Raw genomic sequence first — 16,049 nt, 5'->3', positions numbered from 1 at the left:
TAAGCAAAATAAATGAATGATAAACCGAACTTATGGACATTAGTTCCCTTTTAAGAGCAAATGCTCACATGCTTGCAAAAGACAAAGTAATTTGTTTTTAACAAGTTGTGCAGGCAACATCTTTCATGCTGTAAACCTACAAAAGATTTACCATGTACGTGTAATATTTGTGTTTGACGCCAGCTCATAGCTTAAACAGGAAAACTGAGCTTCTCAGTTAAACATTGAGTAAAATGGAAGAAATTCCAAGTAATCATATGAGGATATAGTGTTTGAAACCTAGCACCCAGTAAGCCTGTTAAGTCCACCGCTGACCCTCTAACTCCTTCATGCAAACTGATAAATGACTTTTTTATTAGTCTGAAAAATAACCTGTTAGCCTTGGACTCCAAATGTTATTGCAGTTGTAAAGTTCACCGCGGTCAGCTCTCTGACATTTTTGACTTATCTTTTATTTATTTTTTTTATTCCACTAGGAAAAACAATGTGCAGAAAACATATTAGAAATGAAGGTTAAAAATGTGCATGGGTTTTTCTCTATTAACTTCAATGTTTTGATATTTTTCACCTTTTGGCCAACTGCCTTTATTTTTAACCAGTAACGGTGCCATAGGCAAACAAATCTGAAATCTTTTATTTGCAGACAATGTAATTCTTTGCAATCTGTTTACATTTTTAGGTCCTCATCGCTTCACATTTGCCTTCTTATGAACTTCGGCATAACCAAGTGGAATCTATATTTTTGTCTGCCATTGACATGTATGGGCACCAGTTTTGCATTGAGAATTTGCAGGTAAATTACACACAAGCCAGGCTTTACTAACTAGTACAGGTATCGGACCCCTTATCTGGAAACCCATTATCCAGAAAGTTCCGAATTACAGAAAGGCCATCTCCCATAGACTCCATTGTAATCAAATAATTCACATTCACATTTTAAAAACGATTTCCTTTTTCTCTGTAGGAATAAAACAGTACCTTGTATTTGATCCCAACTAAGATATAATTTATCCTTATTGGAGCCAAAGCAATCCTATTGGGTTTAATTACTGTTTAAATAAATTTATTATCCGACTTAAGCTACGAGATCCAAAAAAAGAAAACCCAAGGTCCCAAGCATTCTAGATAATGGGTCCCATACCCGTACAGTATAAATAATGCTCACTGCAACTGCATATTGAAGCAGTTGTATTACCATGTCACAAAATGTTCTGTTTTGGCAAAAAATAAATAAAGGGACTCATGTTGGAATACAGGTTACAAGTAAACTACAGGAGTATGTTGTAACATCTACAGAACTCTTTTCATTTTTTCACTCGTTGTGATAGGTAGTAGGTTTGTTCTCTAAATTAGTGGATAGGAACTAGGTTGGGAGAGGGAAATATTTCATTAGATTATTTCAAGGTGCCGTCCTTCTGTAGCCTTCTGAAAATGTGTTCTCACAAAGAAGATGATGTGCAACTGCTTGTCCTAATTAAGCCAGGGTAGTATAAATGTGGCCATACACTGGTCCATTCTAGCTGCCAATATCGCTCCTTTAGATCGATTCAGCAGCTTATCTACGCGTGTATGGGCAGAACAACGGACCCGCCCGACCGACATCTGGCCTGAAATCTGCAGATCTCGATTGTCAGGTTTGATTTTTCCGTCTGATTAGGGACTGCATCGTCTTGTTGATTCGGTCCCTGAACCAACAGCACATATACCCACCGTTCTAAAGGTGGAGGGTTGAAAAGCACAAATGGAATGGAACTAGAATTGGCGTATTGCCTGACATTCACAGTACACCTTCTAGAAGTTTTTTTTTTTTTGAGAAGACAACAATTCTCATGTCTGTACTATTGACAGTTGATTAACTTAAGCAGGGTAAGGGTTGCACTAGTGAATTAGGTAATCTATAAAAACTGAAAAAATATTTATAGGATGTACTTGGTATCTTACTGAGAACTCAAGGAACACTTTTTTATGGGAGAGTCATAAAACCTGTATTAAAGGCTCTACAGCTAAACAGGACCAAATGGGAAAACCATTAATGTGAAAAACTTCACATATAAACGGAAACAAAATTCTCCCTATTTAATGGTATCTTGACCTCTTGCCATACTAATTCAGAAGCTGTAGGTCCCAAAGGTCAATGGTCAATATTTTGTGGGACTGTCCAATTGAGAAAATTCTATGAGGAAGGGCCTTTAACATGATGGATAATGTTCGGCAAGTATACTGCAAAAGGATCCATGTAAAGCACAGGTAAACAAAGCAAAAGAGCGTTAAGGGAAGTAAATCTACATTACATTTTTTTCAACACCATCAAACAAGTAGCGATAATTATGGTGTTTTTGCTTAATATACCTTATTCATAATGAGATGTTTGGTATACTCAACTTTTTATGGGTTTTTTTTGTAAATTTTTTTATAAAAATCAAATTAAAATGATTGAGAAGAAGAACAAGTATGTTCATTTTAGATATGGGTAACTCAAATATAGATTTACATGAACAGACCGAGTGGGCTGTTTGGTTCTTTTCTGCCCACACATTCTATGGTTCAACTCCTTCTTTAACTGAATTGACAGCTGAATGACTTTCCCCCTATTATACCATATGCTTTCTGCTGAGTAGGTGTTTAAAACCCTGAGCCACAGTGTTTTAGCTTGTTTTTGAAATACATTCTGTGTAATATAAATTATACATAGAGGGGTTTTAATTCTGGCATTCCTGTTTTAAATGCAATTGAACAAGAAAAAATGGATATTAGCAATCACAGTGGTTTGTTTTCCTTTTAATGGCAGACATTACAATGCAGTGTGACAATAAGGCTAAATGATGCTCCCCCTGCCACTCATGAAACATTCAACATACATTAAAGAAACATGAAATCTAGTTTGGGGCCAATTTTTTGACCTGCCTCCTGCCAAAACATTTCCTCAGCAGGATTTATCATTGCGTCTGCCACAGAAAGCAGCATGTTTACTCTCCAACAACCCTGTTAGTAGATGGATTACTTTGTTGAAACACTGGCCTTAATGCCAAATGTGTGTCTCGATTAAATAGTTTTGGAATCATTAAAGCTGGCATTTCCCCCACTTACAGTTCTGTATGCTGCAGGAAATAATGAAACCCCTCTGTCATTGATGGAATGTAATAGTGAAATACGTTTCTACTAATTGTCTACTCCTTTCTTACAAATAGAGAGGGGCACTGAGGCTTAAAAGGAACACGCAGTATCATTTATTGTAAGCAAATTAAGTTCATTTACAGAAGAACAGAAGCTTTTCTGTGTTTTTGTGCTTAACAATGCTAAACAAGTCAGAATTCCCTAGGTTTTCAGAGCTGTCTGTAAGAGGTTCCATACACAGGCAACCGTGTATGGAACCTTGGGGTCCCCCAAGAGTGTGGGAAATTTTCCAGGCCTCATAAGCACTGAAGCTAAAAGGTATTGTTTAGTAATATAGTCGACATAAAGGGGTTACTGTAAGAATACTTTTTTTTTTTAGTTATTCTTCCTCTCTTCTGTTATCTGTTCAGGCTAAACTTTCATGGGCTCATTTATTAACACAGTTGCAGTTATTCACTTATGCAACAATACAGCAAACTACCAAATCTTCACCTATGCTAGTAAATGAGCCCACAAGTTTCAGAAGCTGCTATATGTGAAGCATCACCACTCCAGTTATTTTCTGACCACTAAATGTACCCTAGCCAGGTCTTGAAGATGCATGATATACCCATGTTAACACACGGCTGTGATGCTGGGGCTACTAAAGTGCATCTGTGTGGATAAAAGTAGTTCCATTCTTCAAATTACACTTGCTTAACTGTTATTGTTATATCCTGGGAATAAATAAGCACTCTAGTAGGGGTATAATACTGTGCTGCAGTGTGCAGGTTGATATATTAGTTTTGCTGAGCCTCCTCAAATATGTCAGGGTTTTTTCAAATGTGATGGAGTGTCTATATGAAAAATAGAAGGGTGAATGTTGAATTTGTTGAGAGCTGAAAATACTATACTTTATTCTTTCATGCATACACTCATTTAGATCCAAAGAAAAAAAAAACATTTTTTTTCTTTTAAATGTATTTTTAAGGCTGTCCATTGCATTTTAAATATCGTATTTACTTGGTGAAATCGTTCTAATGTAAGCAAGCTTTGTTTAACCCTAAATTCTTATGCATTTGCCTTCTAGGTGATATCTAGGAAGTGCTAAAGTAGTTGTAATTAGGCAAGGCAGGCAATATATGAGTGACAGCTAAGATTTTTAAATACACTTATAACAGATATGGATTATTTAATTAAATTACTTTGGATTTCATGTTTAATTTTTAACGGATTTTTATTATACAGCTTTTTATGTGTGGTTGACAGGTCCCTTTTAAAATCCTGGATTAAAGGCAAGTTTTGGTTGCATAAAAACCCAGACAGAGCCTTCTGTGGGCTGCCAGTCCACAGAGGGGCTAGCAAATAGCCAATCATTGCTATTATTTGGCATCCCTGAAACATTTCTCATGTGTGCTCCCCAACACTTTTTCCATTTGAATGTGGTTCTCGCGTATAAAAGGTTGGGGTTGTCTGCCCTAGACCCTTGTAGTACAGTCACAGATGAAGCCATTAACATTAGGAAACAGTGACATATTTCTGAGCAGTAGTTGTACCTGCGTTGGCAAGGTCAAAGCATGGAATAAAGGGGCAGTTCCAATTGTTTTGCCACCCTTCAAGCTAAGAAATTGTGTGGGCAGCAAAAAGACTGCAATTGTCCGTGTGAAACCCCACGCCTACATAGTAAGCAGCCTTGTTGCATTTTATTTGTTATCCTTCATTTATGTAGTGCTGACACATCTATACATATATATATATAGATAGCATTAAAAATAAAAAGATGTGAGAACCTGTTTTTTGGATGATATATTGCTTTAAACGTGGATGTTCTGTTGTTTTTTTCTTTTTAAGAAATGTTGCTTTCTACAACAAACTATAACTCAAAAATAATATTTATTTTCAATTAAGAAGTAAAGACAGCTGCAGCATTGTGTTAGAATGTCCTGGCAAATTGCAATCAATAATCATTATTCATTTTAATGATTTATTGGTGGTTATGCTGGACCCCAAGGAACAGGTTAAGGAGGACAGTTAAAAGCTTCTTTTCTGTAGTGCATATATACCTGATAGATCATTATTCCTTTAGAATACCAATTAACAGGACATGCTAGATTAGAATCTGACAAGTTCACCTATTTGGCATTATCAGCCTACATTTCTTTAAACATACACCAATTAATTTGCAGCACAGCCAGGTCTGTTATTTGTTTGGGATAATTTACTTAATGGTTTGACCTGGCATTATTTATATTTAATTTCTAAGTTTCAAATATCTGTGGATTTTGTATAAAGGGCTAGTAATGCCTTTTCCATAGGATCACTGTATGTAATTTCCACATTCAGTACCAGAAACTGTAATAACCTGGATGAATGACATAAATATTTATAGTATACCAATATGTTGAAATCAGACAAAGCTGCAAATTTTATGATTGAGGGGTTGACTTACTTGCTATGTTTGTATTGCTTAAATTACTGATTATGGTATATGATCTGGGAGCTGTATTAAGGCTGTGGATAATCTGTAGCCGGTATGCTATAAAAAGGACTAGTTTTGCTCATTTTTATCTTTGATGATTACCTTTGATGATGGGGATGATCAAGATGATGAATGAAAGTAAGGTCCAAATGACTTTGTACCCATGGACAAAGATCATACTCCAGGTGAGAGTTAGATAATAGAGGATCCTAATAATTGAACAAATCAGGGCCTCTAAATTAAAAAAAGAAGCAATGCAAATAAGTTCATCCTGAAGAAGAGTTCTCCAATTTTTGTTGAATTACAAACACTGAAATCAATGATTGTACTTTATTGTATGGTTGTAATTTAAATATCCCATTCAACTTGTTAAATGATTGAAGTATATAAGAACCCAACAACATGCCCTTCCTTGATCAGAAAAATTATCAGTTTTCAAATGTTTTTGATTCACACACTTCTTTGGGTTAAACATTTAGCCACCCATATGGGTATACAAGTTACTCTTAAGCTGCTGTTTTGGGGCCATTCAGGGGTAGGGGTTCCATAGGGGGTTTAAAATCTTGACTGATGCTAATTTCTTCAAAGAACATTTGCCATTAGAAGTGGTATCAGCTATATTACTTTTTAATGTTGTTTTATCTGACAATTCTCCTTTTATTTAAAAAGAGTTTTTAAAATTTTATTAATTCTATTTATTTTATTTTCCTTCAGAAACTCATTCTATCAGAGACCTCCATATTTGACGTTCTACCAAACTTCTTTTACCATAGTAACCAGGTGGTGAGGATGGCAGCATTGGAGGTATGGAAATTATATAGGCATTTAAAATTAACTTACCTTTGCTAAAGTATGAGAAAGCTAACATTTTTTTAGCAAGTAAAAATATAGGAAAAAATTGCCAGTGTAGGCACAAATAACTTTTTGAGAAGCATTGGATTCTGCAGACTTGATACTGTAGTCTCTTGAAATTTTGATTGTTGAGAGATAAATTAGTGGAAGAACTTTAAGAAAAGGCCATGTTTAATGATTATGTATTTGTATCAGTACGCTGTACAAAGATGTGTTCCTTCTGTTGCTTTTTATTATATGTCTTGGTACTTTTACATAAAAAGAAATCCTTCTGGTAGTTTTAGCAAAAATTGAGTTGTAAAAGGTTAAAAATTGGCAAGTAAACGCTGGTGAATTATGTGTATTATATCATGTAACTGTATTAATTTTCCCCTTTTAAAAAAGTTTGGATTGTTGGATTTTCACAAGTGTGCAATTTTTCCAGAGCTGTGGAGTCGGTAGATAAATTCTCCGACTCCTCAGTTTCTGATACTTCCGACTCCTCTGTTTTTAATATGCTAATATATTTTATACATTCACTTAAAACACAACTGAACTGATAATAAACTGATAGACAATTTTATCTATACTCCTACTCCTAATGATTTCCCTAGAATCCCATAGTCATGTTTAAAGTTTAAGCTAACATTACAGCTGAATTACAGCAGTTTTTCAAATGTTTTAAAGCTTCAGTCTTAAAGTATTGACTATCCATTCCCTTCAAGTATACAAGTATTTCTAGAAATGGAATTTTTTTTTACTTAGTTATCAGTGAGAGCTAGGCTAGGTTCACAGTGGGCATTGTGTTCCCTGTAACAGAGGAACACGACGCAGTGGAGCTGCTGCACCTTAACTGTGCGTTACGTCCCAATTAGTGAAGCATACAGTCAATGAAAAGCATGCTTCATGGTCACTCAACGTGTTCGTTTATGCACTGCGTGCATTGGGCTTTATTTTTATAGCAGAGAAGTAATTAATTATTACTGTTCATGAATTGGGACATTTAAACTTGCTTTATTTTTTTTTTTTATTCCCATTTAAATTTAGTAGGAGTCGGTTCATTTTTTGCCGACTCCAGGTACCCAAAATTGCCTCCGACTCCGACTCCACAGCCCTGAATTTTTCTTCTGCTAGAAAATGCAAACTTGACTGTTTGGTTGAATTTTTTCCTTTAAAAAATTAGTGGGTCAAGGTTTTGGTTATGAATCTGTGACATTTCTCAGGGACCACAGCTGTTCCTGTGGAAGGTTACAGATTTGTGACCAAAGCAATGGACCACTCATTTTTCTCCAATAAATTTTTTCTCTGTTTTTGACCTGTAAAGTTTAATGCTGTTTTTTAAATCTAATTACTTTGATTTGTACCTAGGCAGTTTGACCAATTGAGGTAAAGGACATGTCAACCCAAGAAAAACATTTTTAGTTTAATAAAAGATAACATAATTCTTAGCCACTTTACAATATACATTCATTACAAATTTGTTATGTATTTTTATATATTATTGCTATTAAAAGCAGTGTCTATCCTTTTCTATTCTTTGCCTTTGGGGGGAAACCCTCACTTTTGAAACAATGTAACACAAGCCAGCAGATTGAAAGACCTGTCTTGCTGGAGGAGACCAGCTTTTTGCAACATTGTTTGACTAGTCATAACAAGGAGTTAAGCAAATGCTGTTTTCAATATCAATTACATTTTCAAATAACTTTTAAAGCACTCAATATTTTTAACAAATTCATATTGGAAAGATGCTTAGAATTATGTTTCCTTTTATTATTACTTTTTGGCTTGACATGTCCTTTAAGGGAGATCATTTCTTGGAACTTAATCCTACATAAATTATATAGTAGAGTGTGTAGTGTTTATAGTACACTAGTGCTTTTCCATGTAAGTTAAAAATATTGAATGTTCTTAGATTACCCAATGGCATAAACTGTTTACACAGTGTGTATATGTGTATATATATATAGTATAAATATACTGTGTACTATATATAACAACATATTTTAGTTAGAAGGAATTAAATTGCCCGATGATATTTTAGTGTGCTTCCCTTTATTCTATCACTTACATTGCCCAATGCCAGTGTTGGTATTTAAATCACTACATTATATATCATTATCTTTGTTAATAAGTGTACTTTTATACCGGTTAATATCTGAGGTTAGTAGCCATGCTTAAGACTGAACAGGTTTCTTCACTGATGCAAATTGCAGATCCAGCGAAGAGACTTTTATTCTAGGACATTTATTCTTCTAGGTATATGTTCGGAGGGCTTACATTGCCTATGAACTCAACAGTGTTCAACACCGGCAGCTTAAGGACAACACGTGTGTGGTTGAGTTCCAGTTTATGTTGCCAACATCGCACCCAAACAGGTGAGTACTTGTTACACCTAAATGCTAAAGCCTGAAATGTTCTGAAAACTTCTTAGTGTTTCTTTTGGTTATTTTTTTACATTTAAATCTGGATATATAGATTCTTGATGAGGATTATGCTATTGTTAACGTAACACAATATATGCTAATAATATGCAAGGGAAGCTGAACCATGGTTGTGAAACAGCAGATTTTTAAAGGAAAAGTAACACTAAAAATGAGTGTAATAATTAATAAACAGGTATTTTGTAATAAAGCATTCAAAATACTAAATGGTTTGCAGGATAAGGCAATTATTGAGGGAGGGTAGAATAGATTTTTTACTTACAAATTTTTAGTGTTACTTTTTCTTTAAGAAGAGGCAGGATTTAGTTTTTAGCATGCTTGTATAATGTGAGATCTTCATCCACATCTTCCTAGCCTTTAATAAAAATAAAGTCAAGGCTGTGGGATATTTCAAACATAACTTTTGGATAATATTGCTTATGTAGTAACAAGGACAAAATTTGCTGTCAACCAGTTATCTATGACTCCCAGTCAAAAGTTATTTTCCACTACTTAGAGAGTAATGAGGATAACAAAAGCAAAATCTATTCTGCTTTACTTGATTTAGGCAATCTTTGCCCATTTTACTACAAAATCCATTCAGGCAGCAACAGTATTACTTGAAACATGGTCTTATTTACTTGTACAGGTAATGGGATTTTTTTTGTTGGGATCTGCACAGTTTAGAGAAAGTGTTTTGATTGTGCTGGTCAGACACTGTGATGAAAATGCTAACGTGACTATGGTTGCATGGTAACAGTGTTAGTTAGAATGTTATGTATGCAGGCAGGGGAATTCAGCACTCATCATGCTGTGATATTTATAATGTATATCATTCTGTTTAAGCACAAAACAAACCATATAAATATGGTTTTAGTGCTGCCATTTTTAACAGATCAATAGTAACCCCTCCTTTTTTTATTATCTAGAATGCACATTAACATTTCAGTGGTTAAACTGATTGTAAGCTTTTTCGGTATGGAGAATCTTTCCACTTCTTTCTACTGAGATAGATGTATGCTCTTCATTTATTTGCTTACATGGCCTGAGAAATTTATTAAATATCTTTAGCGGTGGTAATTTACATGGGGTTGCCCTTCATTATGGGAAATGCTTGAATACCCATTACAGATATATAAATAATATTCCTGAATAAATACAACAAATGCACAAACACACATACATACACAGTTATTAGCTTACATTACATTGCATAAACAGTTCCTTCTCCTAATTGATTTTGAAAGACACATTAATCCTTTCTGGTACTCAGGCAGAATAATTCACTGGGAGAACCAAGTAAGGTTTCCATTTGAGCAAGAGACATGGAGCACAAATACTAATAGAGCAAGAAGTAAGCAAGTTAGCCAGAGTAGAGAAAGAGGTATGGAGAAGCAATGGTACAGACATTTTTACAACTAACTTCAGGGTTAATCTTCTATAACAATATAAAATCTTAAGCAGAACTATGGGTAAAAGCAGCCAGATTTCATTTGTGAGTAAAATATGGAGGCATATGTATGTAAAGGTTCTCATTTATCCATGTCATGGTATATCAATAGCAATAAGTCAAATTAACTGGACTTGCTGTATTTTTTTCTCTTGAAGACGTGTCACTAGTTGTCCGACTGGCTTTCTCATTTCAAAACGAAGTTTTACCTGTAGCTTTCTTGCTTTCAATGTTAAAACTACCAGAATGGTTTCCCTTTTTATTGGCCACCAGACTTTTAATTGTGAAGCAACTATGGGTGGGTTAGCTCACCAGTAACCACATGGTCTGGGTGCACATGTGTCAGGAGCGCTCCTTTGCAAATGGCTCCACTTTGTAGTCAAGATGGGGACACCCATGGCCGCACAGTGACATCTAGTCCCATGTTCAATGCCCGAATATAGGATTTCTTCCTTGAGCTCCTGGGTGCACTGTAAATTGTTTATTTGGACTGATTTTCTGGTTTTGACCTTTTTTGCCTGATCCTGATTCTGCCTGCCTAAACTGACCTGTGCATGAATATAGACTGAGACTTTTGTTAACCCTTTGGATACCACACTTTGGACATTTTGTACTGCCTGTACCCAGAATTCCTCCTTGGTCCTTACTCTGACCTCTGCAGGAGTAGAGCAGGCCCTGACAACATGTCCCAGACCAACAGCTTGAGATGAAGGATCAGACCAAAGCACAGTAGCAGGCAGTATTCCCTCTAATTCCTTCTCGGCTATGGGCACAAAAAATATTCTTTGTGTGCACATTTTAGGCTTATGTGTGCATTTTTGAAAATCGTGTGCTCAAGTCAGAATAGATGCAAAATAGATGCAAAATGTAGTGCGCACAAAATTCTTTGTGCGCACTACATTTTGTTGTGTGCACTGCCCCCAAAATTTGTTTGCATGTGCACAAATGCACACCTTAGAGGGAACATTTTTAGCAGGCGCTCACAGATCCCATGGACAGGCCAAGTAAGAGAAATGGCAGACTTTATTAAGCAAAAGTAAGATTAAAATGGTCTTGTGCGTTTTGTGCATAAGGGCACTTAAAACAGCCTATGATAAAGTGCCCTTGTATACAAAATGCATAAGGCTGTTTTAGTCTTATGATTGCTTAATAAAGTCTGACGGTTTTTTTACTTGGCCTGTCCATGGGATCTGTGAGTGCTTGCTATGCCTTACTGAATCAGCTGACTGTAGCTTCCATCACCCCCAACTACAGACGGTGATCCCAGTGTTGAATTAAAAATGATTAGGAAATTTTAACCTTGGAAAGCAAGTTGCAGGTGAGAAATGTATAATGGAGCAGAAAAATTCTTTATGAATCGGGTTAAGCTGGGGCAATTCAGATTTATGGTTTCCAAAAGGGGTTGGGTTTATGCAAATGTAAATAATGGAAAAATCATAACTGGGTAAGACGAGACGTGGCCTGTTAGAGTTTTGTTGCAGGAATATATATATGTATAAAATTCCTTGGAGCAATGTCATGAAAACGAACCCACTTAAATGTGGGTTTCATTATTTATTGAGCCAACCTATAAGACCAGTGCAGTGACCAGGAAGATGATTCTTAAAAGGAAATGCTATATAGCCTCTTAAGAAGGGTCTTGACCATGGAAGCATTGCTCAGCTCTGTTGTAGATAATAGTAAACATGTAATGTAGCCATTGTATTTAGTATAATGGTTACGTGTCCTCTGCTGTATTTTTTCAGTGGGTTAGCTCATTTACAGACATGGGCAATAAAAAGAGAAAAGACTGTTGCATTCACAATGAAATTATTCAGTTAGGGCTGTCTACTGACTGCATAATAAATAATGTCTAGTATATTGCTGGTGGATCAGAATTGTTTCATAAGAGCAAGATTACAGTTATTATATCTCATCACATGAACAGGGCTGCGAAACAGTTTGGTGCAACAACAAATAAGAGCGTGGGGGTCTTTTTTTGCAGAAGGCTTTTTCATACAATATATATTTAAGCACTTGTCAAAAATGCATGCCAGGAACAAGCTGCCCATTAAAAGCTGGCTGTTGTAATTTTTTTTATGATGAACAAAATAATGTGTTCTATGATCTGTATGTACAACATATTGAATATGACTCTACTTCATATTATATTGGGATGCTCTCATCCTCACAGTCCCATGGTCTGTTCCAGACACATTGATGTCTCTTACACATATTGATTATTTTGTGTTTTTGGCAAATGCTATTCAGATGTGCATAGATTTGTCAGGGCACTAGATGGCAGTGTTTTTCTGTGCTTGGAAGCTGATCTATTATTGTGTACCTTCTTTCTCATATTTTCTAGGAGACAAAATAATTCAGCTTGGTAAAGGCACAGAGAAAAACCTTTACTTTTGTTTTTCTTAAATTGTGTTTTTGGAACTTTGAAGCGCCACCCTTAGCAAGAAAAAACAAAAACCGAAAACACATAATTACCCTCTCTTTTTAGTATTTATTCCCACTCTCTAACCTTTTACACTATATATATATGCTTATTTTATACTTAATACCTAATCTATCTAATCAAAAATCAGTGCAAACCCCCCCCCCCCACAATTTTGGTGACTAACAGGCAGAACACTACCTTAAGACATTTATGTATGTTTGTATGTATATCTTAATTTATAAAGCGCTCCTTATGTACGCAGCGCTGTACAGTAGAATTAATACATTAATACAAACAGGGGGTTATTAAGATAATAATAGATAAATACAAAGTATAACAATAAATACAAATAAATAAATAAATAAATACAAGATATTTGCAATAAGTTAAATGTCAAAGACACAAGAGGATGGAGGTCCCTGCCCCGTAGAGCTTACAATCTATATTTATGCTGTTGTTTTAACAGTTGTCTGCCTTGTGTTCATATTGTTTCTGGGGAATGCCAGATATATGGAGGTAAAACAAGGAAAGACTAGTGTGCTGATGCAGTCCCCGATCAGATGGAAAAATCAAACCTACCTGATTGATACCTGGTCGATTTTCAGCAGATCTCAGGGCGGCCCATTGGGGGTCCCCATACACTGGCAGATAATTTGAGTCCAATTCGGGAGCTTAACAGCTAATCTGCCCATGTATGGCCCCCTTTACTTGTGCATACACAGAACTGCCAAACCCCCAGTTTGTTTGTAAGTTACCTAATTTTAATTACTTTTCCCCGGTCTCCTGCCCCCCCTGCTGCATTCTCCTGATTTTTCCAAATTCTAACAAAGTTCTGTGGTGAATTCTAGGCACACATATAATTATTTTGTTTTAGTGGTGATTTTGTGCGTGATGTTACTTCCAAAAGTGTGACGCAGCGCACCACATTTCCCCAAAACACTTGACCTTGTAGGTGTACAGCTTTGTACACATTTAGAGATTTCTCAGTACACGGTAAGCTATGGTCACTTATCTAAACGTCTGTTTAAACATTCTCATATTTTTTAAATTTCACTTCAGCCACTTCAGGGCTTATCAGTCATTCATGCCACAAACTGCTGAGGTGCAAAACAAACAGTTAAAGAATTCAAATACCAAAAAAATGAGATGAGATAAACTCATCGGTTAGGGCCACTGCCACTACCACTTAACAAGGTTACAGAAATATGACAACTTTTTATATATCAGTTATCCTCATATATATCCAAGAATATCTAGGACAGCAAACGTGTAACCCAGTTCTTACTCTAACTGGCTTTCAGATTGTGCCTCCAGAAATATCTAGGACAGCAAATACTCATTCAACCCAAATCCCATTCTAATTGTCATTTATGCCCCCCCCATTTACTAATTTGAGTCTCGCTAGTGGGACCAGCCTCACAGTTTGGGAAACAGCTAGTTTGTTTCATCATTATAATTTTAACACGCACTTTAAAAGAAAGTAGTAATATTGATGTAGTATAGTGTTATATGTGTAACCCCTTTTTTGGCTGTAAAACAGACAATTGATCAGCTACAATGGAATAGAGCATGGGGTACACACAGGATGAGCCTTTACTATGTGAAAGGATCAAGGGGGGGTAGTGCAACTACAACTCACTTATGCTGTGTGCAGAAATAGTAAAGAAAGGACTCCAGAAGCAAACTCAAACAGAACTGATTTATTGTCCACGGCAATTGGCCCACAGAGATAAGCACAAAATACTCACAATGCAGATGTTAGAGCAAATGGACATAAAGCAGACCTGGATCAGGGAGCAGCCCCTCATGAGCATGCATGCGCAAACGTTTAAACTCCCACACAGAGCAGTGGCGAGAAGTCCCCATTCCTCTGTATGGGAGCAAAATTTACAAATTTTGCTTCTGGCATTTGTGAAAAGTTTGTGCCGCCCTAGGCCTGGTTCTTTATGGCCTCGCCACAAATCTAGGCCTGTCAGGGAGAATCTATCTAAGCCTGATATCCTTGTCACTACTGCGGTCCCTTAACTAAGGCTGTAGAGGAGAATACTTCCAGCTATCTATCCTGGCTGTAGCCAAGAAGCTGCACTTGCTAGCTATTTCAGATCTGACTCACTTTCCTATATAACAAAAGATATCCTGCACTAAAAGGTCCCTCTGGGCCAGAATAGCTTTAATGGGTCCTTTGTTGCACCCAGGCTTAGTGGGAACATCCACCTGGTTGAACAGATGATGGCCAAAGAGAAAGATCCAGCCCCTGGTTAACATATATTACAGTGTGCAGAAAGTGGTTATAAGCCTTATGGGCCAATAACACACAATATGCTACATAGAAAAACAGATGCATGGGCTCTATATACACATATATAAGGGAGAGAGTTAGGGAGGTTGAGGTATGTCAATTTGCCATTCACTATGCAGTAGTCTGTTATAGGGTAGAATTCCTGCAAGGACAAATGTGTAACACTTTAATATTCCCAAAGATAGTGCCGCCATCTATAGCCAGTGTTTTCTGTAGTGTGAGATAGCCACGTGGATTTGTTTTCTGTGGGGCTACAGTAGTAATGAACCCCTTCTGCATTAGGTTTCTGTAGTGTGTGACTCTTCTGCTTTTGCATACTCTACACAAACCACATGAAGACAAATGCTCTCACTGGTTCTCTCTGGGTGTAACCAATATAGGAATAATTAAAATAACTAAAAGCTTAACAATCTACTCATGAGAGACCCATCAGACAGATTTATCATAATGTGAGTTTAGAGCTTAAATAAGAAGGAAGGGTAAAAGTTACTGGGCACCCCCCAATGATTGTAACCACTTACCTTTCACCCGGGAGTGATCCTATTCCGTCTCTCTTCACTCTTCTGAATCCCGGGGCCGGCGCATGTGCAGTAGGGTAAAAATGATGAGTTTCTTGTTAATTCTGCTTTTCACTCTACTGTGCATGCCAAGCACAAGCATGAAGACGGAAGCTCCTTCGCACCTACTCCGGGCTGGTGCGTTTTTCTCCTAATTGGAGTGCTACCCCAGGGTAAAAGGTAAGGGATTTCTGTCACTGAGGGGTTATCATTGCTTATCATTTGGTGGAAAGTTAGAACTTAATAAAGTTAGAAGTACGCTTCCTAAAATCCCATAGGAATGAATAGAACATGGGTTAGTTTTTATGTATTAAGCTCTAAACTCACATTTTGATAAATCTGCCCCTTGGTCTAGGACTGGAAGACCCATATTCAAGCTCTCCTTTTGTGATGTGGGGGTGTCTATGCCTACCTGCCTCTCTCCGCCTATTTCTCTTAAATGGAGTGCTTCCTAATGCAAGGCAGCATTCCATTCAAAGCACAGTCTGCAGGTCT

The 16,049-nt window shown here is 36.6% G+C and overlaps 1 protein-coding gene across 5 annotated transcripts in view; it reads left to right on the top strand.

Annotated features, from left to right (window-relative positions):
- Positions 1–16,049, top strand: part of acaca (acetyl-CoA carboxylase alpha) — a 212,370-nt gene that overhangs the window by 60,587 nt on the left and 135,734 nt on the right. For all 5 annotated transcript variants that reach the window (XM_002939656.5, XM_012957825.3, XM_012957826.3 and 2 more), the window contains 3 exons: positions 680–793; positions 6,287–6,376; positions 8,660–8,778. In XM_002939656.5, coding sequence (XP_002939702.3) covers positions 680–793; positions 6,287–6,376; positions 8,660–8,778 — 323 coding nt within the window. The remainder of the gene's footprint in view (positions 1–679; positions 794–6,286; positions 6,377–8,659; positions 8,779–16,049) is intronic.

The sequence above is a fragment of the Xenopus tropicalis genome, chromosome 2, assembly GCF_000004195.4.
Source record: "Xenopus tropicalis strain Nigerian chromosome 2, UCB_Xtro_10.0, whole genome shotgun sequence".
In the NCBI taxonomy this organism is placed as follows: domain Eukaryota; kingdom Metazoa; phylum Chordata; class Amphibia; order Anura; family Pipidae; genus Xenopus; species Xenopus tropicalis.
Note: the sequence above shows the minus strand (reverse complement) of the source record. Positions and strands in the feature narration are given on the sequence as shown.